The sequence below is a fragment of the Syngnathus acus genome, chromosome 4 (genome assembly GCF_901709675.1).
Source record: "Syngnathus acus chromosome 4, fSynAcu1.2, whole genome shotgun sequence".
NCBI classification, from domain to species: domain Eukaryota; kingdom Metazoa; phylum Chordata; class Actinopteri; order Syngnathiformes; family Syngnathidae; genus Syngnathus; species Syngnathus acus.
In genome coordinates this window covers 1,875,153-1,902,911 of record NC_051090.1, presented here as the reverse complement: position 1 = coordinate 1,902,911, position 27,759 = coordinate 1,875,153, and the positions used below count along the sequence as shown (strand labels likewise).

General features: G+C 41.4%; 1 protein-coding gene across 2 annotated transcripts; it reads right to left on the bottom strand.

Moving 5' to 3' along the window:
- Window positions 1-261: 261 nt before the first annotated feature.
- arid3a (AT rich interactive domain 3A (BRIGHT-like)) lies at window positions 262-27,759 on the bottom strand. 2 transcript variants are annotated; one of them, XM_037249668.1, is made up of 10 exons: window positions 27,441-27,759; window positions 19,017-19,166; window positions 18,594-18,912; window positions 18,144-18,423; window positions 7,584-7,656; window positions 6,295-6,478; window positions 5,494-5,741; window positions 5,141-5,425; window positions 4,639-4,728; window positions 262-4,360 (listed from the first exon to the last, which is right to left on the bottom strand). In XM_037249668.1, exons 3-10 carry the CDS (start codon window positions 18,908-18,910, stop codon window positions 4,218-4,220), a joined length of 1,620 nt encoding a protein of 539 aa, XP_037105563.1. In that variant the 5' UTR covers window positions 18,911-18,912; window positions 19,017-19,166; window positions 27,441-27,759; the 3' UTR covers window positions 262-4,217. The 2 variants fall into 2 exon arrangements, with proteins under 2 accessions (XP_037105563.1, XP_037105562.1); XM_037249667.1 differs by having other exon boundaries at window positions 18,594-19,166.

Sequence of the window (27,759 nt, the reverse complement as noted above, 5' to 3'; positions counted from 1 at the left end):
TATTGCTATTAATATGGACTAAGGGTGTTTTGTTTCTCTTAATCTTAATCTGTGACTGCTCCTTAGTCCCTGGGCCACGTTACGTGTTTCTTTCTAAATTTCCTTCTGCTTTATTAGCCTATTTAATATATCATTCATATTTTATGTTGTGAACGCGAAAAGCTTAATTTGCATTGTTTATGAAAACTGCAAGGTTGCTATTTTCTTGACCAATTTGGGATCATATAGTTAGATTAAAATAAAATATCTCATATGCAGTTGTGACATTTAAGAAAGTTGGTATTTTATTAATTTCAGATTCAAATTTAAAGTATTCACACAAACACATTGAGTAAATAGGCAAGAATAACTCTTCACCATTCAAAATAGAGAGAGGAAAAAAATTGTTGCATTGCCTTCCCACTTCACTGTTACCAAGGTTACTAGGAAACATCCCATTTATTAAAATCATGTACGTATAGATAAAGAAGGAATAAGCACACGTCGAGTGAACATACTGAAGACTACTCGTGGTGCTAACAGTGGTACGATAGAAAGCAGTACTTTTGAACTGTGGGATCTCTGCTGTTGCATCATCAGCACAGGTCAGTCGGGCTGTAACATCTGCCCGCTCTGTGTACCCACTAAAATGGAACTTGACACCCAACTGGGATAAATGCATCCAACTGGAGGTAGAGGTAGATTTTCCTGAGAAGTTTTAAGAGACAAGACACAACGCCTTGTTTCCTGAATTTCTGAAGTTAGCTGAAGACACGAGGAGCACACAAGCTTCCCAAAAAATCGTCACATTATCATCATCACCACCATCATTACTAAGGTAATAAATCTGCTCTAAAATGCCATCTCCGTATGCTGGTTTGCAACAGCGTGGAGAAAAAACAAAAGCAAAGAAATAGCAAAAACAAACTTACATGATATCATTCATAGCCCTAAAAAGCCAGAAATATTCTACTCCATGAATCTTAGTAATACATGTTAATTCATACAATTGTCACAGCAGAAGGCATCTTGTTACTTTGTCATCATCGTCTGCACACCAAGGCGGAGGCAGTGATGTTCCAGAAGCATTCAGGCCCATAAAAGTGGTGGTGAATGGTCCATGAAGGGATTGACAGCAGCAATATTTCAAGTCCAAGATATATATATATATTTTTTTATACACAGCGAGCACATGGATAAAGTGAAACTGTCCGATCTACACTAAAGTGTAGATGCAGTAAAGACTGCATTCAATCCAAAGTCAACTGCATTCAAAACAAGAAAAAAAAAGAAAAAAAAAGAAATAACATTTCTTTGCTGAGTTAAGACTTTTTTCCCCCAGAAATGTTCTAATTATAAACGGACGATCCTGCCAAGAGCTACGGGAAAATCAAGAATGAAGTGTGTCAATCTTAACAGACGTGAGATCTACACTTTGGTTCTTCAGTGTTTGAATCCAAAAAAAAAAAGGAAACACTGTAAATATACTCAGCCACTTGGAGGGTCCAACTTCAAAAACCTTTCCACGAGCTCCTACGTACCACCACCTTCCTTTCCATAAGGCAATGGCAACAAATCAAGAGAGAAAGTCCCAATTAGCTGTTATCTGATTGTCTGTAATCATTAGTGGAGGGCTAACAAAATCAATACCCAGGGTTTTTTTTTTTTCTCTTCCCAGCGTGTCGAAGTCATTGAGGTAGAAAGGTGTCAAAACAGTGGCTGAAAGGATATTCAAGAGTGTATGGAGGTATACAGTGTTGTCACAATAACTCCTGATTGTCACAGACAAAAAAACAAAACAAACAAACAGCAAACTCACATTGAGATGCAGTTAAATGAGAGGGAGAGAAAAAGACAGCAACTGTTTAAATGTCTTACAAAGCTGGATTCGTACAGGAGGGATGTTGGGGGGGGTTGGGGCAGGTGCTTGAATCTTGGGGTCAAAAGGTCAGGGAGACAAAAGTGTCGGTGGGGGGGGCAATGTTGATTCTTTAGCTCAAGATTGATTGAATTTTGGTTTTCTACAGCCCCCCCACCCCCAAACAGTTGCTAGAATGCTCAGCTCTTTCACGGCATCTCTGACATCTGCTCCAAATCCAAAAGCATTCCCCCCCCAAAAAAGAACTTCTTCTTCATGTCATGTATTTAGTAATGCTTTGTAAAAATGTCACAACTATTGTTAGAAGGCACTATCTGTCTTTGTTACTTCACCTTCACACAACCTACTCTGAGAATCGAATTCTGGGACCGCCACGCAAGATATGAAATGCTGCTGATCACATTATTTTAACTCATTCAGTGCCGTTGACGGTTATAGACGTCAAAGATATTAACTGGGTTGGCAGTGAATGAGTTAACGCCAACTGCAATTTGTACCGGTAAGAAAATAAACAGCAGTTTCCAAATGGCTCACTTTTTTTTTTTTTTTTACTTTAGTAGTCTTTGGTGTTTCTAGTTCACACTTAGAACTCGGGGGGTGATGGGACAGGTTCAAATAGTTGTTCGTTTGCAAGTTGCAGGTGGTACCTCATGAATTGTGACACTGCAAAAGACAATATACGACCTACTGCTGTGCTTTCTGCTCACATCTGTTTGGCAATGACAGCGCCCACTTGGGGAAAAGGGGCAGAGCCTTCTTATTACGTTCTGATGACAGAGTATTATGGCAACACTCATAAGCGTTATTTGATTGAAAAAGCACGTACGTAAACGTAACAGTCTGAAAAATAGTCAAATTCCTTTTTTTTTTTTAGTCATATTAACGCGGCATTCACTGCCATTGACGGATATAGACGTCAAATGTCCGTTGGGCTGGCAGACATTGTTCTCGTATGACCTTAATCTCACATTAACGCTCTTCTTTTATTCCCCTCATCAGTAGGTCCATAATACTCCGGTGTAAATTCCATTTTGCCTTCAAAAATAGTAAAAGTGCGAGATTATACACGCACAGTGTGACATGTTTGTATAGCAGCTGGTGGTGACCCGAGGCAGAAACGCCAGGCTCCGATCAAAGCGACAGCAGCTGCTAATATTTGCCCGGAACAGTAAAAAAGTGACAACTGCTCACCTCGTACTGTTCCGGGCCTCGGAAAAAGAACCCGATCATTTGGCAAAGTGTGGTGAGCTTTGACGACCACTGCAAAAAACGATTGATCCGGGAATCTATAAGAAGCACTTGGATGAGAAGCACGTCATGCACACCCAAAAATAGATATAAGACAAAAAAACACAACGACGAAAGCGCCAGATATATGTTTAACTACATCAGGTCCTCCGATTGTCCAAGTGAGCTTCCTCACGACAACAAGGATTAAGCGGACAGACATCCCTGAAAGCAAATCGGTTTTCCTTCAGGTTTTACTCACAAATACAGGCATGCATTAGACCTTTTTGCCAGAGAAAAGCAACTCCAGATAAACTGCTCTTTCAGAAGAATGCAGCAAAAGTTGATCTTACTCAGCGAGAACAGCCAAATTAGCTTCAACGCCGATCGAGTACGGAACTGGTCTTGTGACGAGGAAATACAGATATGCACACATGAATTCAGCAGTTGAGCTCTCACCTCGCCAAATATATCAATAAAGACTGCTCTACAACGGCTGCTAAGGTATCTGGTATTTGTATACATTAAGTAGGTCGCGTCGCTACACACCCTGAAGAAACGACATATACCTTTTTAAAGCTTTTTTCGGATTAAAAATAGACGATATTTTTTTTTCTTTCCATAGAATTCTAAATATATCAATGTTTTTCCTGCAGTGACAGTATTGATAAAGATTTAAATGATAAAAACACTAAAAGTTCCAAAATAAACAACAAAACAATAGGTCAAAGGTCAAATAAAAAGAATCTCTCCCCGAGAGGATGAAACGTGACTGTCAGTCAGTAGCTGTGTTTGTAAGTGTGAACGGTGCATTACACCTTCCTGCTTATGAACCTCTCTTTTGTTCTTCGATCATCTGTACATGTATGTAGAAATAAATAATTCACAGGTTGCACATACATTTTTGTTTGACATATACTGGCTCTCTGTTGGGATATTTTGTGGCTATGAGGAACAAAAGAGATGAAGACAGAACCTGAGAGTGTATTTCAAGTGATTGTTGTGTCTTTGTGTATGTTTTTTTTGGCGTCGATTATTTAGAAAATATGTTTTTTTTTTTTCATTTTTGGCTTTACGTAGCTTGGTTTGAAAAAAAAAATGAAAAAAAAGGGGGGAAAGGCTGAGGCTTTTGCTAAGACACTGGATTGCTGGAGGTTGAGGTAGGTGTGGTCTGCTGCTGCAGATGATGAGGAGAGACACGGCTGCCCACAGGCTTGCCGGAGAGGGGCCCCCCCGACGGGGCTGACCCAGCTGCTGCCTGAGCAAAAAGGACACCTGCAAAACAAAGGCACAACCTCAATTCGACAGAAAGTAATTGCAATATTGAAAATAAATACTATCAATGTGTTAATAAATAAAGTAGGGTTACTTTGACTTAAAAAAAAAAAAAAAAAAGAGGCTAGGAGAAAAGCTAGCCCCACCCTGTGTAATTATAGTGGCTCCTTGGTTTACAATGGAGATCAGTCATAACCCAAATTTGTACCTAAATCTAACCCTACTCTTAACCGAAACATACAGTTGTAAAGTCAAAACTTTGAGATGCAGCAACTCACCAGTGTACATGACTCCGTTGAGCTCCACCGACATACTTATGCTGTTTGTGCCATTGCTTGTAAGGTTCATGGCAGACTCCTGCCTGCCATCTGAAACGCCAACAACCAAAGTTGTATTAGCAAAATCAATGCACTCCGATCAATATTAACACATCTTTGTCAAAAGCAAAAGTCAGCCAGCTGAATCAATGACGCGACTCTGTGTGTTTCCTGTGTTTGTGGATCTCCACATTTAAAGTTTTTCCAAACTGACATCTAAATCTATACATCTGGAAACATGAAACCAACAGCAAAGTTTTTGCTAGCACCTCCCCGACACGCGCGGTTGCAAGTTAGCCTGCATGTTATGTACGCTAAACAGGTCAACATAAAGGTCCACTATCTTTCCCACCAACAGGTGTTGAGGTTTGTGGTAACATTTGTTTTGACATTAGACACGAGATACCAACTGACACCAACCAAAGAGTAAGCACCAAAAGAAAATGTGGTACTTTTTCAGTACCTTGTTGGTTGATGCGGATGTTCATTGGTATCTGGGCTGTCATGGCCATCAAATTGTGTTGCAACGCTCTCTGCAGTAGTCGATGATGCTCCTCTGCTGGCAGTGCCATTTTCTTCTCAGGCGGCTCTCCGGCTTCCAATTTGTCCCTCAGCTGTTCCAAAGCCACAACCTGAGCCGCCATGGCCGCCTGGGCCGCCTGCACGGCCGCCACCGAGTGGCCCGCCAGGGCTCCCACCGGCATGCGAGGCACGCCAACTCCGTGGAAAAGCTGTCCACCTTCTTCTTCTGCACAGCAGGGAGGAAAAACGCAGATCAGAACATGTATCGTGAGATTCAGATTCGCGTCAAAGTACCTTTCTTGATCTTCTGGATGGGGGTGAGCGAGGCCCCGTTGGTGCCTACAGTCAAAGCCATGGTGGGCGTGGAGAGCTTTGGCGAAGATAGCATGGTGGGTGTCCCGTTGGGGGAGTAGGTGAAGAGGGAGCCGCCGAAGCTCTGCCGTCTGCCTTCCCGTCGATTGCTGTCGATGGCGGCCTGGAGTTCGTTGGGGTTGCTCAGACCCCTCTTGTCACATTCGTATGGGTACAGGTACTTCATGTATCTGGTGGACACCACAAATACATTTCGACAAATGAGCAACACGAGGTAGCGACTTATTGTGATTTCTTTTTAAGCCGGTTTTATTCTCAAGTGTGTGCCAGCTGATATTCAAATGAAGCCCCCAAAAATTGTTAGGTCGAAGGTAAGACGATCTCTCAGTTGAGCCACAAGTGCAGTTTCAATTCCTCATTCTCTCAGTGCATTTAAAACAGGTGAAGCTTCTCCACACATACACAAAAAATATCTATCTAGTGGTCACCCTCCAAGGCACACAGTGTTTTCCTGCAATAGTGCAATCCACAGTTTGCACTTTGCACCCTGACAAGCTTGAGGTTTGGGGTTTTTTTTCCCCTCTTTTGCACATGCACCTTTCAGCTGTTTAGCGAAATCTAGAGCAACAGTAACGTAAAACAAAGAAGCCTCATGCAGAAAAACGCCTCGACTCGTCCACGTCACAGAAAAGCACCAGGCCAACTGGCAGAGCTCGAATTGGTTTCCTTCGCAACGTAAACAATTGGAGGAAAAACGACAGAGGTGTTCATATGATTACTGACTGCGTGCGAAGCGTGAAGGCTGCACTGGTGATTGAGGTAGGCAGATTGAGTCCTTTGGTGATTTCCCTCCACAGCTTCTTGTTGATGACCTCCACCAGGCCCCCCTTCTCAGTCACCAGCCTGTAGAGCATGTACAGATCCAGGACCTGCTTGGCCATGATGGGGATACGATTCACAGGGGTTCCTGGAACAAGATCTCACGTTTGTCAGGTGGCAGCGACACAAATTCAAATATCACGCAAATTCCAGGATGGTATTGCTGTCTATCAAAACATCAATTCATAAAATCGATGGGACTCAGTAATAACCTGTAGAGGGCGCACTCAGATTCTCAGATCAGGCTGAGGAGACCCACCCAGCATGTCTGCGTCTCACAACTTGCAGATGTTTGCTTCATTGTAAATCTTTTTGTATTCCATCTTTACTTGACTCATGATCTATGTCAGTCATGAATCACAAACCTGTCACACTAACAAAGTTCCAGCTTTTTATGAAGTGACATTGATACATATGGAATCCTTTAGCATTTCGGATGCCAAACCGGTATAAAACAATGGTTTGCACCCTTTTTTTTTTTTTCCCCTCAGTGTGTGTGTTCATGGTAAAGCGATCCCTTCTCAGGCTTTAATACAATGTATTCCTTTATTGCAAGCACATCCTGGGTACGAGGCTATACGAGCATCAAGCAATGGTCTCTGACCCCACCCATCTGAGGCGAGCTGGGTCGACCCTTCCTTCCTTCCTTCGTTGGTTCGTTATCACTCTCTCTCGATGCCACTATAAAGAGCGCGAGTCCGAGTCTGCCACTGCACGCTGCACATGATGTGAAGACATCATGTGTTGTTGTCACAGTATGTGTTGAGATAAGAATCTCCTGTGCTGCAAATTGTGGCAACAAAAGTGGTGAAGCAAATTTATCAAGTTCGAGTATGCTTCACCTTTAAGAAGGAAAAACGAGATCATTTCACTCTACTACTGTCAATAATTTTGGTAAATATTTCAATCAATCAGATTCATTCATTTCACAGCATTGGATTTTGCGGATTGATCCAACAAGAACCAATTTTCAGTGTTTAATTGAGAAAATCTGAATGTGTGAAAAATACAATATAGACCTTTATAAAACCACAAGACTGGTCAAATGGTTTAGATTATAATACCAAAAAAATATTGTTGCATATAATATGCATATGAAATGATTTAGTTTTATTTCAATATTTGTTTCACTTGAAGGGTTATATCATATTTCAATTTAAAGGTGTGTGGTTTTGAAGTTACATTGACCTTACCTCTTTTCTGCATGAAGCTGAAGAGGTCATCCAGAAACTCTTTCCTCTTTGGGTCTCCATCCAGTTCATACAGCTGTGGAAAGAAGGATCACTTAGATGAGTTTTTGTATTTATAAAATACTACTATGTACCTCGAAAGGATAGTGAGCAGACTAAACAAAAAAAATGGATTCTAGCAAGTTTTCTAATATGAAAAACAACCCAGTCTGCATTCATTCATACAAAGAGAGACAATGAAGTGCCGGAAAGTTCAGTGAAAGTTTGCAGGAAAAGTCAGGTGCCCATTCGGGGAAGTACAAAGCTTGTAGTTGTTTTTCTGTTCCAGTTTGGCTTGGGAACTGGGATTGATCATAAAATTTATATGGCACCACGAAGGGGACGGGAGCCTCAGATTGACCCTTATATTGCATCTGAGAACAACCGCCACAGGATGACATTAACCTCTGGACATGCATGACACAACTCACCATTAGGGCCCACAGCTGAAATGACTATTGATTTCCCAACTGATAGAAAATTAATCTTTTAGTAACTATTCTGCTGATCAATGAATCCTTTTTTTTTTTTTTAAACCAAACGGCCTACAACATACTCTGAAATAGAAATTATAATATAATATAATATAATATAATATAATATAATATAATATAATATAATATAATATAATATAATATAATATAATATAATATAATATAATATAATATAATTAAACAAGGCCATTACGTCAATACCAACTCCACTCTGCACTTTATTTATTTTTAATCTCCTGACCTGCAAAGTTAGCCGTTAATTAAAACCAAACGTGTCAGCGACAGCAACAAAACGACACAAGCGATGGCACCGTACATGGAGTTACGTGTTTTGCGCTGGCCACTGAGAGGAAATGAAAAGCTCCTACAGCTGAACTTGTGTAGGGGTGTGACACAAGTGGCCTCTAACCAGTAACAGACTGCCCCTCATTGTAGCATTCAGCCCTCATTAGAGACTTCAAGCTGCCATCAGATCTTATTATCTTGCATGTGTGTGTGTGTGTGCATTTGTGCTTTGCTGGATTGAATGGACCTAAATGAGATGGTGGGGGGATTCCTGCTAATGTACAGGGCTGCTGGAGACAAGGGGGGAGTTTTAATTACAGGATGCATGCATTTTGTGAAGTGCCGCACCATAAATCTTGGAAATGACCTCCTTGCCCCCCCTTCAGAACTATTCTTTATTTGCTCTACATCCTTTCCTCTCTTTATCGGACAAACAAATATTTCCCAAGTGGCTGCTGGTTCGACTGTGACTCTCTTGAGTACATATTGATGGGAAGTATGTCATGCGTCTTTCGTGCACTGCTAGAGGAACACAAACTAAAAAAAACAACGCAATAAGCAAATTTACATGAACAACTCAAGACACAAATGATTGAATATTAATTGGATTATTTATCTTTGGATGTCCTATTGTGTCTCCAAGTCTATGTACTGTAAATAGGACAGCAGGAGCAGTGTTGTCATTTATTAAGAATGTGGATGTGGTTTTGACACACCTTGATTATAGAACGCCTGATCATTTCATAATTGTGACATTTTTGGACGCTAATGATGCTCCTAATTGAAAAGCAGTGACTTGTAATGGGCCAGTGGCCTTATGGCCGAGTAATGACATTTGTAGATATAAATGGGTATCTGCTCAAATGTTCTTGATATAATTAGGAAAAAATTGGGAAAATTATTTTAGATAGCAGATCAAATTGAGTGAAAATAGCTTGACATAACTGAATGCATTTTACTTTAAGATGGATCGTATTGGTTATTGACGATGCTTCAGTTAGAACAGAATTCCACAAGACAAAAAAAAATCAACCCAAATGGGACCTGTTTGACCAAATATAAGCCGTTAGGATCCTGTTCAACCTGTAGGAGCAACGTCACACCCAACATTTTGCTTTTTCTCAACACTAAAATACTCATTAAACTGCCCGCCTGACTGTTTAATCATCTAGTTCTACTGGTCTCTTTATCGACGGCCCCTTTTACTTCCTCTTTGTCTGTTTCTCGTTTAGTTTTCCATGTGCACTGCTGTTAGAATGGATCTTTTTTTTTTTTTTAAATATACATTATAGCTCAATTGCCCCCACCTACACTCATATAAATACCTCAGCAGGCAGAGCTGGGTGTGGTCGGTGTAGGCTTACTGTATGGTTTTCATGTTTGTAATGTGTGAGCAGGGGGTTGGTTGGGGGCCCTTCCTGGATTAAAGCTCTGCTATTCAGATAAACAAGGTGAAACTCGAAAAACCACAAACTGGGCCAACTGGTATTGCTTGGAATCGGCCCTGAAAGAATTGATTGTCATAAAAAAAAAACACATAGGTCAGCAACTGGCCTTCTGTTGATAAATTATGAGGAGACAAATCAAAGTGGGTTTATGATGAAAAATAATTAGTATAACCATGTACGGAGCAGCCTGTTGCTGGTGGAAAGCAATACTGTTTGAGGAGGGAGGGGATTTATTTCCGTGCAAGGGGGAGGGTTTGCTCCACTGTTAATGCAAATGGATGCTAGTAAGCCAGCGGCAGACAAGTGTCACATAACACATAATAAGGGCCTTGCAACACAAAACCAAAATCCAGAGGAGAGTGGAGTATCGACTCTCCATCAGGGGTGGGTGACTTCGTTTTAATGTGTAATCTTTTCTTAAAAAATAAAATAAAAAAAAATCAGAGCCTTGCAACTTTTACGTTACATCATGATAACCACCAAAGTACAAGATGGAACTTGAGGTAGGCAGAGCCCATCCAATAAAACCCACCCGAACACGTTAGAGCACTTTTGACTTTATTCAAGTCAAAATAAACATCTGACAAACTCAAACCGCTTTCACAGAAACATTCCAGTCTGTAATAAAATGCTTTCAATGAGTCACTGCACTATAGTCGTTATTTCTTTTGAGAAGGCTAACTGATGTTTTCCCTCTCTTATAAAAATTGTCAACTTGGGGGAAAAAAAAAAAAATGTTACACAGGTGGTTGATGTTTTACACTCATAATAGGATATGACTAAACGCTGACTAAAGTCATAGTAACGCATCATTGCCATCTGAACATCAAGTCAACGAACGCTCTTGCAATGACTCGAGTGATTAAGTTGCATAATTGCTGGTAACCAACCGACACAGCAGATGTGATTTGCATACGCATAAACAACGTCTATACTGTGCTTGTTGCTCAACAGAAACCAGATATTGTGAAAAAAAAAAAAAGAAATGTTGACGCAGAACCTGTTACTCCATTTGCTAATCAAAGTCTGTTCATGAGAAGTTGTTTTAGCCGCCATTTAACAGGAAGCCATGCTTCTCTGGAATGAAGAAGGAATAGATTGTGGAAAAGACAAGCGCAATAAGTAAACTAAGTGACTCATAAAAGCGGGGGAGGGGGAATGCTGACTAGAAGGGGTCCAGGTCGGCGAGTTGATACAGCCCGTGGACACGTGATCAGCCATTTTCAAACAGTGCATTGTATCAGGCAACAGCCATTTTATGGAAGCACCCAAAATATTCTTTGATCCATAGAACATACAGCACAGTAGGCTTAAGTCTATTAGTCAAGGCTCAAGTTATGAGGAAGACTAAAACACGATTGTTCAATATTATTGAGTTCAGTAAGAACAAGGCAGCAGCAGTGAAAGACTTATTATGAGAGCCTGACTTATAAGGCTCATTCAATTGTATTTGTGTTACTAAAGTTACAATGTGATTATAGAACATTCTAAAAAGCCTGCCGCGTTTGTATTTAGTATGTGTTTGTCTTACGGGAATTTTAACATTTTAGTCACCGATACCACGTACCGATACCACTAGTACTTTCGATACATACAATTCCCACCAAAAACAGTGACAGACCATTTTAAAGAAAGTATATATCCTAATGTGACAAATTTACGTTAAAATTGCATGACAATGGTCATTTTCTTCCTGTTCTAGTTGGTGAAATGGTCATAACAGGGAGACCGTTACTGTTATCGGTCCCCCGTCGCAAGTACCGATACCTTGAAATAAGGTTGGTACAAAAACAGCTGCCGTTTCTGTAGTAGACCTCAGATGTAAAATGCGAAAGAACGGCAGCATTTCATACGTGTCTCCATAGGGTGACATCAATAATGAATCCATCCATGTCCGCTCTCGACAACTCGCCATACTAGCCTCCCCCCACTTCGGGAACACAATTAACAGCCACAATAGATCTGTTTTACTGCAGTGGCATTCAACATTGTGTTATTGACAGGCGGGATCAAACGCATCATAAGCCGCAGTGACCGGCTGACCTCATAAATTCAAGCGCATCGACTGAGTGCGAGGAACCGAGGCACCGGCCGAAGACAAACAAGCTCTGTCAAAGACGGAGCTTGGTTCGTAACAATCGAGACGGGTGCATGACGTGCTTACATTCCGCCGCCACACTACCGTTCAGATAGCAGGTTTGTAGATTTGGATAAGGATCAGAAATAAATAGAAACCAGCTTTCCCAGGCCGCGAGAACCAGACGTTTTGTATCTGCGGGCAATCTTTTCCAAACGCTGACGACGTGCATCCCAATCGTAGAGGCCAAAACTCGGGCAAGGCCAAGCGCAAGAACCGCAACTCTTCAGTATAATCTAGTCGTCAACTATCCGTGTGGATTTTTCAAGCCAACGAGTACGTAATATATAATCATTCATTTCCACTTCTTTGATGAAGTTATTTATTCCCAGGCAAGCGAGCGACAATGCAAAGCAGACAGCGGGAATGTCTGTCAAAGGGCACCGATGCAAACGAGATGAAGACATTCGGGGAGATATTTAATCGAAGCCAGGAGGGCTGAAAAACGGAGGTTTTGGTTACACTGTCACTCAGAGTGATAGATGAGCAGTGCGCTGAGTTTAATGGTTGACAGCCCAGGCCTTTAAACCATATCTGGCCCACCCAGCCCGCATGGAGGCCTTGTATCTATGGAGCTCATCAAAGATGAAAATGTTGTGGCCATATCGCCAAGCCCACCACTAATCAATAGGTGGGGGGGCTCTGCAATTTCCCCCAAAAGCAACCCCTCAATTTGTCCTACACGTGCATGTGCGCACAAAAAAACCTAAAACAGGATGTACGATATTTTATTAAAAATAAATTAGATTAAAAAATAAATCTAAATATCAGACAAACCAAATATTTTTTTTAAATGGTAAGTTTATTTAATGCTTATTATTAAATACTTATTTTCAATCGTTCAATCCTATCTTATTATTAAATACTTATTTTTCTAAACAGGGCCAGGTAGTTTTTAATAGTTTTTCTTCCCCATATGAAAATAAAAAAAAATTGCTATTTATTTTTGATATTTTTTTTAGATATTTGATATTTACATTTGTTTCAATTTTATACATCATATAGAGGAAAACGTGAGTATGTTGTGAAAGAAAAGTGAATGTGTGAGTCTGTGCACACGTGTGTGTGTGTGTGTGTGTGTGCGTGTAGTGCCAACACCTTGCCTTGACAATTATGGACCCAACACCTAATGGGTTCCTTTGCGACAATGAAAAGTTTCATCCTTTTAGGGCTTTTCATTGTGCAGCAGTATTGAAGACACGCTGTCTATTTTCTGCTCTCAAGTCCGGTGACATTTTGCACAAAAGAACCGTTCCGACCTTGAAAACACTTGGCCAAGAATTTCAATGTCTGACCCAGCACTTAATTGATTCTTTCAAGACTTAATGCTTTCAATACACGCCACCTTTTCAGGGACATCTGAAGGCAATATTTCTATTCCAACACTTGAGTTCAAATGAATGCCTTTATCTGGGTCATTGTATGAAACCACGCAACTTTTGTTTGGATGTCAGCTCGGTGCATTCACGCGACTTCCAGCCTTGTATTATGACAAAAGGCGAGAAGGCAAGCGAGCACCCTTGTTTGGTGAGAAAATACACATCTCACACAATGCGGTGGGAAAAACAATGCTTGCTATTGCTCGAGAAATTCCTCTTTTCCTGTCAGGGATGGGAATTGCGATTTTTTAAATTTAATATCAAAACCAAAAATGAGGTGGACTCCAACTTGACCTAATCTTTGTTTCTATTCCTGCTTCCACCTCCCTTTCCCTGTCATACGAGTTGTTTGCACAGTTCTTGACATCAACATCACAACACTGCACGCGGTTCAAACGACCTTGTATTACACACACTACTTGGCGTGGCTTCAAAGCTCGACGCCAACCGGCTGTCGTTTTGTTGCTCCTAAGCCAGCTTCTTTTTCTTCAGCTGCACCCGCGCCCCTCCCCTCCCCTCCCCTCCCTCCCTCCTTGAACAGGAATACTGTCACAAGGCCTCCCGTGCTGCCTTTGTTTTGCAGCCTTTTGTTTTTCAGCACACAAACAATAGCCATTAAACCTTGTTTTCCTTTTGTTAAATCCATACCACTGCTCAATGATTAGAGTTCAATCATTTAGCAATTATCCGAGGGTTGCAGCTTTAATTCTCCAATTGTGTGTCGAATAATTACAAATTACAATGACATTTGTATTAGATACATAAATAACATGATCCAATGAGTTATATATATATATATTTACATAAAATTATAAATATAATGATATAAATAATAAATAAATTCATACATATAAATAATATAGATCAATAAAATTATAATTGTAAATATAATTATATAAATAACGATATATAAGACAGAACGAAAGGATTCCGAGCAAACTTCAGGCCAACAAACACTTCTTGGACAGCTGTATCAGCAAAAAAGCCGACAGGCAATCCCAATAAGTGTCGCTCCCACTTGGCTCTCATTCAAACTCTACTTCCTGTCGGCCCAGTCGACCCCATCCCCCCCTTTCACAATGCGTGTGTGTTTGAGCAATTTAATGTTTAATGCCAAATGCCCTCCACTCACCCTGATCATGGTGAGTGCCATGAATTTTTAAAGACATCCCTTCTTTACTGTCCATCTGGGCTCCATCTGCCCTGCTGCTGCTGCTGTTTAAGGCCCACACAGACTAACTTCAAAGGCGCCGCCTGGCCTCTGAACCTTTTGGACCTGATGAGAATACCGCTTATTAAGGGGGCATGCACCTTTTTTTTTTTTTTGTGCAGGGCTGAAGTTGATACAAAATCAAGTGAACCCAAAATGAAGGGAAAAAAGATTCAACTCATTTGAGTCACAAAGATTACCTCGAAAAATAAGGACAAACTTGAGCAATAAACGTGGACGAGGCTACATATCGATCCAAATTCTATGGTGTGTTCATGTGGAGCTCAGAGTTGCACACTATTATTTACCGTTATAGATCTGTTGGTCCTCAACCCGATGACACATAATGGGTCAAGGACCTGTTTTTTTGTAGATCAGGGCTGCCCGTTAGGGCTTTCAAACAAACGGCAAACAAAAAACTGAATTCCAGTTTCTATTGATTTTTTTTTTTTTTACCCTTTGGTTAAAGGAAAAAGCAAATGAGAATAGATACAAATATTTTTGCTTATTTTTTCCCTTATGGAATTTGCTTTATTCCTCCTGATACCCAACAAAGTCTTTTTTTTCTTTTTAATAAGCATTGATTTTTTGTTTCTTGAGAAAATTACAGAACAATCAAACGGTAAAACCGAAGAGCAAATCCGAAGGCCTTCTCGCTCGCTCACATTCTTTTTTTCCCCTTACTATAGAATTATACAGGAGAGGGAAAGAACAAACCTTGGGTCGAAAGTTTCCATCATGTCAATAAGTCACTGCTTCTGCAAAAGATAACGTATGTCTTTGGCAATGTTTAGCACCATCGACTCAGATTGCCCTTCCTTCGGCTGCAAAATAATCAGCAAAAGATTCCACTCATCCACCCGTTTTTTAGCGGGAATGAAAATCACAAGCATTTTTGTTTTGTTCTAAATAGTTGCTGCTTGAGGGTTAGGCGCGTCACAAATTTGGCAACACCGAGCGCGTATTTGCACGCTCAGCATTTCTGTTTGTAGTCATTGTGAAAGCTGTGGGAATGCACATTAGAATAAGGAATGTATTGAAAATAAATATTTTTCAAAATCTGAGTGCCAAAGTCATTGGTGGTCACCACTCTGAAGCTGCGCACGCATAGTTCGGCTGAGGCAGCACTGAGGGTGACCTCTGCTAATGACAGGCCCTCGCATGCTGTCAAAACAAAAATAGTGCCTGGGACTGGAGAAGGGTTAGGTTTAGAAGTATTAATCATATGAATATTTCACAAATGACTATTATTTATCATGAAATATTTTAATAACTCATTCGATTTCCAAAAAGGATGATTTGAGAAAATCCTGGCTTTGCACATTAGAGCCAGACATTTTTTTTATGGGAAGTATCTGATTGTTACTTTTACCACAATTACCGCTGCTAGCCCTCATGCAATCCATCAACATATGAACAGCCAAAAGCAGTCGATCATAAACGGCCAACCATAACACTTGCCTTTATTTTTCAATTTGATTTGACTTATTGCTGGATTTAATATAATCTTTTCATTAAAGTCCAATCCTATCTCATTACGATAAAGTAAATGGTCCCGTTCTTGCCGCAGTTTGTCAGCCATTTCTTTTCCCTTGTCAGTTGACATCATGTGTGACAAACGGCTACAATACTTTAAAGAGAAGACGGTTTGCTTTGGAAGCGCTCCCAACTGCTGTGGACTGATAGAGCCACATACGTTTTCTGCCGAGGATTTGAGGTTCCAATGGCCACATTATCACCCTGCCTCAGGCACATTCCAGCAGCCTCCACCCACCAGCCCAAAAATAAACTAAACAGCTTTAACTCTTTCCTCTCCACCCAGTGCCCCCCCCCCCACCTAAGTGCTCAACCTAAACATTAAATCATGAACTGTAAGCAATAAGTCGTTTTTAGGTGCAGTAAAGTGCTTTTTTTCATAACCAATATGACTCAAATAAATAAATAATAATATTTAATAATAATAATAATAATAATAATAATAATATATATATTATAATATATATAAATAATAATAAAATAAATACAGGCTTTCATAGTTTCCACAGTGTCATGCGTGTACTATGACGATGCATGTGGACAACAATGTGGGTCAACACAATTGGGCCAGATCAAATGTACACCTGCTGAAAAATATTGTCCGAGTATAAAAGGCAATACATTTGCATTGACTACTAACAACCAAAATGGATTCCACAAACATTTGCCTGCACATTTAACTACAGACCTCACTTGACATGATTAGAAGAAACCGCAAAACACAGGCTCCCTAAATCACAGCCCAAACGACAGAGGTTAGAATTATCATGGGAAGAAAAGAAGAAAAAATAAATAAAAAATGCGTCCACTATCACAGGTAGGTTATTTGAACTTTACTCACACAGACATGGCACATTCACACCACGGTATTATCACTAGTCACATCTGCAGTTAGCAATAATCACAGGGCTGACCCACTCCGGTCTGACAGCAATGCTTTATTCCCACGATTGCAAAACTCTGTGCGTTAAAGCAATAAAGAGACTTTTTAAGATCTTATAAAAAATCTAATCGAGCCATTGTTTGTTTCTCCAGGCGGAGCCATGTGACGGTGGAGTTTTAAAATCAACACTATCTCGTCAGTCAAGATGCCGGCTGTCTCGATACACAGTTGAACCGCTGACTGACACGCTATGATAAAAAAAAACATATTGAACCTGATGTACAGAAGCTGCCAACTGACATTAATTCATCACACCGAGTTAGAGGGAGTGCCGAGACAAGCGCGGTAGGTCTTACAGGGGTTACGCCGCCGCCTACGCTATAATCATAAGACATAGGCTATGCTCCAAATTACAGATAGTGCGGTTAGGGTTCAAAGAAAAGCACGTGTACGTTGGCGTCGACATGTACACATTTACGTAGGGCAAAAAATAGTTCAGTGGACTAAAAGAGTTGTCAGAAACATGTGAGTTTCTGTCAAAGTATGTTTTATGATTTTAGGCTGGGTGCGAAGACAGCGTCAATTTAGTTGACGTATCAATACGGAAGTGAGATGTATAAGTTTTGGAAAGGACATGGAAAAATAGTGGTCAAGGGCTACAACACGTTTCAAATTAATAAATAACCGCATAAGTAAATCAATACAAATGTCTATCTGGGTCTATTTGGAATGGAAAATTCCATCATGAACAAAATGAGCACTTTCAGTTGACACCATTGTTGTCTTTCGACCGTGCTTACATTCAGTTGACATTAGTGGTGGCGTATTGATCTAACACAATGATATGGAAATATTTCATCATATTGTCAGGTGTCCCACCCAAAAATGGATTTAAGTTATATCAACACCTGTTTGGGAGTGGCTGTGAATCTCTCACTTTGTGCAGTTATGTCAGCAACATGGTTTTGATTAGTGATCGACAGACATGTTTTTTTTTGGGGCCAATACTGAAAAGCAAAATAAAAAAGAAAATACTGGCGTGAAAACGAAATCATAATCATGGCTCAGATTGAGAAAACTGGAATACAAAGGGGCTTCAGATGAAAAAGATTCCCTAATTTTTTGCACGCAGATCAGGGAACGCAATCCTACCTGTCTGAACTGTTCCTCGTAGGTCCACTCCCCGTGGTCTTGGCCGAGATGGCCGTGTGCGGTGTGGGGAGGCAAGATGGCGATGCGGGGCTCTTGGTCAACACTGGGCCGAGCCTTCAGCAGCTGGGAGTGAGGGTGGAGCTGGCGGTGGGGCAGCAGGAGGATACCTTTGCCGGGCACCACCGCGTTGTGGCCTGTGGGCAGACCTTCTTCCGCGAGGTCGTCATCAAAGTCTTCTTCCATCTCGCCTTCAAAGTCCTCCTCGTCCCACTTTTGTTTGCTGCGAGGAGGAAGCAAATTCATCAAAATGGTTGTTTTCCTGAAATGCTCTGATATCAAAATTATTTTTGGGGTGTGTCTGGAACGAATGAATAATATTTCAATTCATTTCAATGGGAAAAGTGGAATTGAGGTACAAACCATTTAAGTCACAAGCGATTTCATTCTTACATTTGTTCCTCCTCGTCCGACCCCATCATATCTTTGTACTGTTCCTCTCCATCATTGTCGTCGTCTTCCTCCTCGCTGCCGCTGCTGCGCTCCGACACCCTCTGTAAGCCGGCCGCCGCCGCTCGCATGGCCGCCAGGGCCACCAACTGGGCCTGCTCGGCTTCGGGGGCCGGGCTGATTCGAGAATGGTCCGCCGCTCCTCCGCCTGGCCGGGCGTGAGCGTGCTGCACGGCCGCTTGCTGCTGAAGTTGCTGCTCCATCAAGAGCTTGGCCCTTTGCTGCCTGTGCAGGTTCTCCATGACGGCCTGCAGCTTCATCTCTGTGGGGAACAGGCACAGTGTTTAACTGCCTTGCCTCCCTCCCCCACCGAGGGAGCACCGATTGGGAGTTGGTCTGGAGATGATGCTTGGCCTTTCTGCTCACAGAAAGCAATTGTCACTTGATGACAAATGATTTGTCTTTGAGGAGAAACGGATTCTATTCTTTCCGCGGAGACTTTTGTCTTGATGATAGACCAATGATGGATGTCGAAGCACAGGTAGATAAGACACCTTGATGACCAGCTACAAAAACCTGTGTGGCAGAGAAAAATGGCATCAGATTGCTACTTATACAATGTGCTGACATGAGTACTTTTGGTACAGACCAGAAAAATAAAAATTCACACACCTTTCAAAGTTATAAATTCCTTCATTCTGCAGCAATCTGTACTATTCTCTTATTATTGCTATTAATGTATTACCGTATTTTCCGCCCTAAAAGGCGCACCTAAAAACCTAAAATTTTCTCAAAAGCTGACAGTGCGCCTTATAGGCCAGTGCGCCTTATATATGGATCAACTGATGAATTTGTTGATCCATACTGGTTGTACACAGTGCTCTGCCAAAATGTTTCAGTACGTTTTAGTACGACTAGTAAATTACAAGGTCGCATCGCTTCCCAGCATTACGGCAACTGTAGTCAGGGGGCGTCACCGAATAGCTGTTGTACCCGCGAGGCTATTTCATGTCAAAATAGGCTGCTCTGTTAATGTTTCGAGTAAATCTACGGATCGATATGGAAGGGAAACATAGGTAAGTAGTACCAATGCGTTAGATCGAACTTTAGTCAGTTCCGATCATTTTATAGGAGATCGTTTGAGAAACGCGATTGTTTACACTTTGCTGAGGCTCATGGGAGATTGCGAGCTGAGGCTCGTGAGACTTTGCGGATGGCTAATGCTATTGCGATAGCTGCTATACGTACCAGGCTATTTCATGTCAAAATAGGCTGCTCTGTTAATGTTTCGAGTAAATCTACGGATCGATATGGAAGGGAAACATAGGTAAGTAGTACCAATGCGTTAGATCGAACTTTAGTCAGTTCTGATCATTTTATAGGAGATCGTTTGAGAAACGCGATTGTTTACAGAGGGCTCGTTGGTTATTGGCTAGTGGATGCATACCGCAACCCTAGTCAACCTCAGTTTGATGCAGTATAGCTTCTATTTTATGCGCCTTATAAGCCGGTGCGCCTTATATATGGACAAAGTTTTAAAATGGGCCGTTCATTGAAGGTGCGCCTTATAACCCGGTGCGCCTTTTAGGGCGGAAAATACGGTAATTATAAATAAAATGGAATAAATGCACAATTATTTTCTGTGTCATAACTTGTAAATTGGCAATATTCAAAATGAAAAAAAAAATACAACAAATAAAATATAGTGCACTCACAGACTTTATCTTCTCTGCACACACAAAAAAAACGACAGATCCAAAACATTTGAGCCTTTCCAAAAGGAAGTGAGCACTGACAGACAACAGTTATACTGTTTGCCTGGTTGGCTCCAACCCAAGATCCCAATCTCAGCCAAGCAGTGAAACTCAGCAATGTCACAAAACATGGTGTCTTGCCATAGCTGCTGACTTATGCAAAGTTCTCAACAAACCTCTTAGGTGTGTCAATAAGAGACTGCTGTCTATAATCATCCTTGATTTAATTTACACACCATTTTTTCATTCTGCTTGTGAAGAAGTTCACAGAGCGGTTATCTGTCAGTCACACTGAATTAAAAAAAACCCAAAAAAAACGAGACTTAGTGACTTAGTGACAGTGACTAGTGAAAACAGCCTTCGATATACAACACAATCCTCGGCTTTCACACACGGGGTGTGAATTCGGCACACACGTTGAAGGATGAGGCTGCTCTGTGTCTGAAATGATCATAAATAAACCAAGCACAACTTGACTGATGTTGGATTTTTTTTTTTTTCCTTTTGGACATACTGTATATTACGCAACACACAGACCCTACATATCAAAAATTCTTAAATTCCAATATTAATATATCCATCTAATCTTAAATTTGATTCGTTTAAAAATGTTTTTTCAAGATGAAGTTACGTGACAACAACGCAAATGTCATTCGTATCATCACATGGCGAAAAGTGAGAGATAAGTGGAACTTTGCGACGCCAGTTATTCCTGTTTATGGCTGCTTGTCATTTGCATTTCGTTGTCATCCGTCACGACATACATACCTGGCACTTTCTACGCAAATCTGATTGCAGCCAATTACAGATCCAACCGAGCAGGTTCAAAAAAAACACTTGCAATGTATCGTTTTGCTTTTTCGATGCTTATATTCACATTTAGATTTTGTCGGACAGTCTCTGTGGATTAGTTGACGGTGAAGAAAGGTTAATGATGGGTAATTCAATCCAGGAAGGACATGAATCAGCCGTACGTGATCAGTTTCAGATATCCCGTCAAGTAGCGACGCCAGTTTGATTGAAACATAAAGCCTCGCCCTGCACGACTTTATGCCACGCTGCTGTGAAATGTCATTGAAGGAAATAAGACACTTCCAAGGCTAAGGAAGTGACAACTGACGGAGCAGATGCAGCCTGGCAGCCTGGCAGCCTGGCAGGCAGGCTATAGATATTCAATATTGATTCAGTGCATTCTTACAGCTTGAATGCCTGCAGTTGCCACATGGTCCACTGACTGCACCGACCGACGTCGGTGGGCCACATTTGGCTCGACCGAATTGACGCTTTGGAAAAAAGGTGGAAGCGCAAACACCGCTGAATTGCACAAAGACATATTGTGCACGGAGAAGACTTGGACTATTTGAATGGAACTTGAAAAGAGAGATTGTGCTGACCCACCTCCCCCAACAGAGCATCTGCTCATGTGTTCTCCAAGTCATTTGAAAAGACAGAAGTGACTAAACTAAAGCTGGTTGGTTCTTCCTGCGCAGGAGGAAGCAGAAGTGGCGGCTTTGTTTTTGTCTCACGGTTCATCCATCCTTCATGATTTCCGACATGCTATGGTGCAAATGACATTGCGTCACCACATATGTTCACTGAGCTTCCCCTAAATGGACACTTATCAGAATAGGATAAAAATGACATCATATCATTTCCGGTGTAGAGATGTTTTCATTTTTGCTTGGACGGCACCAAATCTGTCCGCCTCTTCATATGTGACTGCAAACAAGTTTGCAGTGGGATGGGCTGGCGTTTTCAAACAATTTGACTGGAGGATGTGTTATGATTGGTCACTGCTGCTCAAGTGGCGTGCACACATTTTTTTTCAAACCTTTTTGAAGCAAAAAAAAAAAGAATTTGAGATATTTGCCTTCAGGTCTTATGAGACTCCACTCATCACTATAATCGCAGCCTTTGCAATAAGCAAATTTGTCATAAGACCATAGATTTAAATAAATAAAGAAAGAAATATAAATAAATAAATATGAATAAATACATATAAATAAATTAAAATAAATATAAATAAATAATATCCTCACAAATACCTTAATGGGCTCGTGATGTTGACTAACAGTGGTAGATTCCGACAAGGGGGTTAAGGAGGAGTCGCCTGGATAAAGAAGTTGAAACTATGACAGCTAATGGGTTAATCCTTTTTTTTTTTTTTTTTCTCAAACCCACATTCGGGTAGTAGATTGCAAGGTCTAAGCAAACAGCACAGGGTGATAAGAAGTTGCACTTAGGGTCCAACTCCAACTAGATAAAAAAAGACCTGCACCGCCTCACATGCATGCATATACGGTGCATGCCTATGTTCATATCAAAAGTGAAAATCGCTTGCCAATCTGCAAATCGTTTCAAAATATACATACAATGCATTTTTTCTGACCGATGTGTGTCATTATTACGAAATTGAAATCAGGGGGGGCTATACCTTTAGCGATAATAAAACAGAATGCAAATAACTGGGAGGTTGTATACACAAGGCGTATTTCGTTTATTGTAACAGGGTTGAACTCCGCCCTTTGGCTGAAGTCACATAAAGAAAAATGTCTCTAACAAGAAGATGTGAACACCTGACAAGCCATTAGTCAGTTCAACATCAAGTTCCAAACGTCGTGGTCGACTCATCGGTTCAACGCAGCGTGTCGTATTTATGTGAAAGCAGCATACAAAGAGGCAACTAATGATCCTCTGTTACAGTGACAAAAACAACATGGGCACATGAAATCAGTCAGTGGTGCTGGTTTTGATTATGCATCACCCACCCACCCGCTCACTCACATTCTTTGCAGTATTACCTCGTATGGCAATAACACAGGCTCCATTGAGCTGGGCTGCACCAACAACAAGATCATTGAGGAAGTGTCGCCCGGGCTGGTCACGCACTTTCCACTGACCTCTTCCAATGAGCCACGGCAACACAGTGAGCCAAATCTGATTAGCCTCAGCTATTCTATAAATTAAATGGGCATACAGCAAAAAGAATCCTGTGATCCACTTCGGGGAAGGACATCAACGCAAGCGACTCCACTAAATAATGCAGGAACAAACAGTAAGCCTGATGTGCTTTATTTACAGTAATAAAAAAAATTCATTAGAAATATACTACAACCGCCAAAATGCCGGCACTGAAAATAATGACGTCCAATATTTACAATACAGGAGGAGCTAAACACTGTAATCAGCTCCCGAGGCAAGAACATTGCATTAAATAAAAGGAGTGTCATCAGATAAAAGAGAAACAAAATGTTCTGCTGATTCAGCTGAAATCTTCCGCCGTTTCTGTTGACTGCTGCACTGTTAGATATTGACCGCGCCTTGTTGAGAACCTACCATTGCTTTCATTCTCTAGCACGACCAGAGCAAACAGAAATCTGCCAGATGACAGACCGACACGGGAAATTCCGAGGGAGACCAGATCACGTCGAGCGCTTTTCTTCATGAATTGTCAATATAAAATAACCCACGTGGCAATTCCAAACAATGCAGTCTTAAATACATTGTTACATTAAATTCAACTGGGGCTCTTAATATGCGAGTCATATTTCTGACATTCCTTTGTAAATCGTACGAGAGGCAGGTAAATTCCTCTCGTGTTTAAAAAGGCCGCTGCCATTAAGAGATTGAGAATGCAGGCGACATGTCGTAGCTCGCACTGCTTTTGGTAACTCTAGACGCCATGATGAGTGTGTGTCCAAACTTCATTTGGAATGCCATGAACATCCCCAACTGGATGAACTTGTTGGGTTTATATGGCGACTGTTTTTTTTTCTTTTTTTCTTTGTACTGTCCGGCCTTTTGTTTGCAGAAAGGCACATACTTACATAGAGATTTATGTTGACAACTGTCATGGAGACATCCAGAACCAAATGGCTTACCGAGGATCACGGGCCTCGTTACCCACGCTGGTTTTTTTTTTTTTTTGCACGCAGAGACAAATGGGACGTATGAATGAAACCAGTTGTTTCAGTTAGCTGCTCATACAAAAGTACACGTATGTAAATCATACACCGTACATCATATGACTGATTGTTGCAAAAAAAAAAAAAAATTAACCTATGTAACCATTTCAAACGGCAACAAATGATAGATTTCAAAACTGGTTTTGTGCTTGTGAGCCTGCAACATACATCAGCGCCATTTTTTTTTTTTTTGCATGTTAATATGCAGGCAGACAAGTAACAGGATGGAACATTCCGCCTGGTGTCACAAATGGACTGACAACAAACCCTCCAACTGTTTCCTGGCAAAACTGCGGGGCATCCCAGAACTGCAAAGCCCTTCCTTCGCCTGCGTCACGGTCAGGGATTCCCTTGTGGCTCCAGCCCAAGAAGTGAAGTAACTTGTCCTTCTTGGCATGATAACACAGTTAAAGCTCCACGTGCCTGCCGAGCAGGCCCTTCAGAAAAGTAGCTTTTGGCACAAGAGCAACTGCAATGTTGCCAAGCTGCTTCTGTCTTCTTCAAGGCGCCAAAAGAAACAACATTCATGGAAATAAAATCCAGCTCCCGACACACGCAGATGGGTAATTAGGGGAACATTTGAGCGAGATTTGGCCCACACCCTTAACAAACCTTGAAGGAATATTTGAATGCCGTGACAACATAACAGTCTGCACCAGGCTCGCAAAGGATAAGAGTTTGATCATAAGAGAGCAAACAGGTGTCGGACCAGTTTGTCTAGTCGGCACATGTCTATCAGTCATTTATTCACAGACGCCAAGCAGTTGAGAGTGTGCCACTCGCTGGCTTTACCGAGCAACCTGTTTGCATATTACACATGCTGCTTTCTCAAACAGCCTCCAGTTGAGATTACAGATGGCCGCCATACTGTTGGCAAAGTGCGAGGGACATACGATTCATTCCGAAGGCGGATTAAATGCAGGAGCCATCCAAACGGGCGCTTAGGATAAAAGAGGCCACGGGGAGCCGTTTCCATGTTAAGACAATATATGAATGCGCTCCAGGGAAATAAGCAACTCAAACAAGAGTGTGCAGATATACAACTCATCAGAAATAACCCTTTCTTTGTGCACAGCAGCAATCATCTCAAGCACCCCCCTCCCCCCTTTGCGTCATAAGATTTGCACAGGATAATACCAGCTTTTACTTCATGCGAAGGAATAAAACCAACCAGTCCATTGCTAACTATTAAAAGGCTTCAGAAGCTTCAAACTAGCTTTCTAACAGCAAGTTGGACCTGTTCGATTGAACGCCAATAAGAACACAGCATATGCTAGATTGGACCAAACAGATTAGAGCGGCAAGCCTCGAAGGTGATTGGACACCGCTGGGTGGGGGCTATTTAAGCTTTGCAGCGTATGTGTGTGTGCATTTGTTTAATAGTGGCAGTGGTGGAAAGCCCCCCATTTTCACCACCACGGCGGCACATGTCTGCTATGTTCAAATTTCAAGTTACATCACATCTAGGATATGTCTTCATCGTGTTCCTGTCAAACGAAAACGACAAAATGGAAGGCAGTTAGCAAATGATTGCAACATCTACGACAGGGCCCACCAAAGATTGGTCACTTTTAATTGAATATAGCGTCACATGAGATAACATGAGGGGGTCGTATTCAAAGTTTACAAGGGGCTTGGCAAGTGCTGCTGGTCATTTACAAGTATGTCAGACAAGAAGACTTTTATACTTTTAAGGGCAGAGACAAAGACAAGACCCGCTTCCTGTGCACCCCCCCTACACGTACACGTACACACACTGTGAGAAAGTGACACACTGCTCACAAACCTAATACTGGCAAGTATCACACGTGACTTGCTTTTAAAATGATGGTGAATTTCAAAGTCGTCTTCAGTCAGCCAACACGGAACACGGGTCAACGTTTGATAGAATTTTGGTGCAACGATTTTAACAGGGGCTAAAAAACCTTTTTCCTCAATTGTAATGTCGATATGAGCTTTTTAGAGTCAGCATCATTCCGTTTCATTGCAGCTGACATTTGGATTGAATCCCGGTTGTTTTGTCAAACTTTTACGGCAAGTCAACAATGGGAGGACTGCCCAGTGGCATCCACCACAAGAATGCATTTGGACTTTTCCGGGCCTCAGACATCCTGTAACATCGAACAAGCAACTTACACCCCCACTAGTGCACTAAAGGCATCTTTTTTATTCTGATTTGTTGGACTTGTCATTAATCTCACCCAATGAGGTAGAACGGACTTTTCACCACTATTCTTCAAACTTTACACAACTAGTACAGTTATGGGGGACTTTAGCAGTTTTGCTGGATGGTGTTTTGATCATAAAAATTTGTTTAATATGCATTGCGATTCATTCGAGCGCATTTATATCAAGAGCCAGACCGATATTAAATGATGAGGTGCACAAAATAAGTCCATTTCCGCACATCTAGAGAGAAAGTAAACTAAAAAGTGGACTTTCATTGCATTTTCCCCAAGTTGAAAATGGGTCGCTTGTTGATTGAGATGACACCATTTTAAGGCACATGACGTTTCTAAAAGTCAGCAATTCTCAATTTAGTGCCATAACAGAAGTGAACGTGGAAACGCATTCATTAGCCCGTCCGTTGCAACGAGCACTTTGTTTATCCGACCGTTATCGAGCCTTTAGCTTACCCGGATAATACTGTTAATAATCGGATTGTTCAAATTGTTGGAGGCGAGCTGTGCTTGTACACTGACAGGACAATTTTGGCGTGAAGTGAATCGGAAAGGGGGATCGGAAATATTAGGTGTTAATGCTTAACCATCTTTAGCCAGCGTAAACAACATGGACAGATGATATGGATCGATCAATTTAAAGCCATAGTCTTAGAAAATACGAATGCAGCGACGGATCGTGCTAGACAAACGTCTAAACATCTTAAAATCTACATTTTGAGGGACTAAAATAGTGCGACATTCGGCGTAGGTGGAAATCTTACGGGAGAAGTGACATATGGCACTGGCTTCATCCGCCACCCGGGTGATCGATTATCGATCAGGACGTCTGATAACGTATCGATGAAAAATAGACATTCAGCGAGCAAAACAGAGTCACAAGCGAGAGATAGAATCACACAATACTCCGTTGATGCAACGATGGAGGGGAAAAAGAATATTAAAACTTACCACTTGGACTTCCGCTGGTTTTTTCGACTCTTTGGGACCGGAAGAAGCATTCCTGATTTTCCCTGACTCCCCTAAATGACACACAGGGGGCAAAAAACGCCCCACAAACAAAAAGAAGAGCGACGGCTCCTGTGTTTATCTCTTACAAGTAAACTCGTTGCATGTGACTGCATGGTATCTACCGCGACCTTCAGCTTTGGCGTGTAATTGTGTTTTCAGAGATTGGGTGTCGATGTGAAAGCCCAGATCGGGGACACACACATGCACACATGCACACACGTCGACACGACACACGGAGGCGTGGGGAATAGTCTCTGGC

Excerpts from the sequence above, each read along its gene's own strand:
- arid3a (XM_037249667.1), bottom strand. The coding sequence starts at position 18,910 with ATGAAGCTGCAGGCCGTCATGGAGAACCTGCACAGGCAGCAAAGGGCC. Across the intron at positions 18,424-18,593 it reads TCGGACGAGGAGGAACAAAT|CAAACAAAAGTGGGACGAGG; the intron begins GTAAGAATGAAA and ends TCCTCCTCGCAG. Across the intron at positions 5,742-6,294 it reads GCCTTCACGCTTCGCACGCA|ATACATGAAGTACCTGTACC; the intron begins GTCAGTAATCAT and ends GGTGTCCACCAG.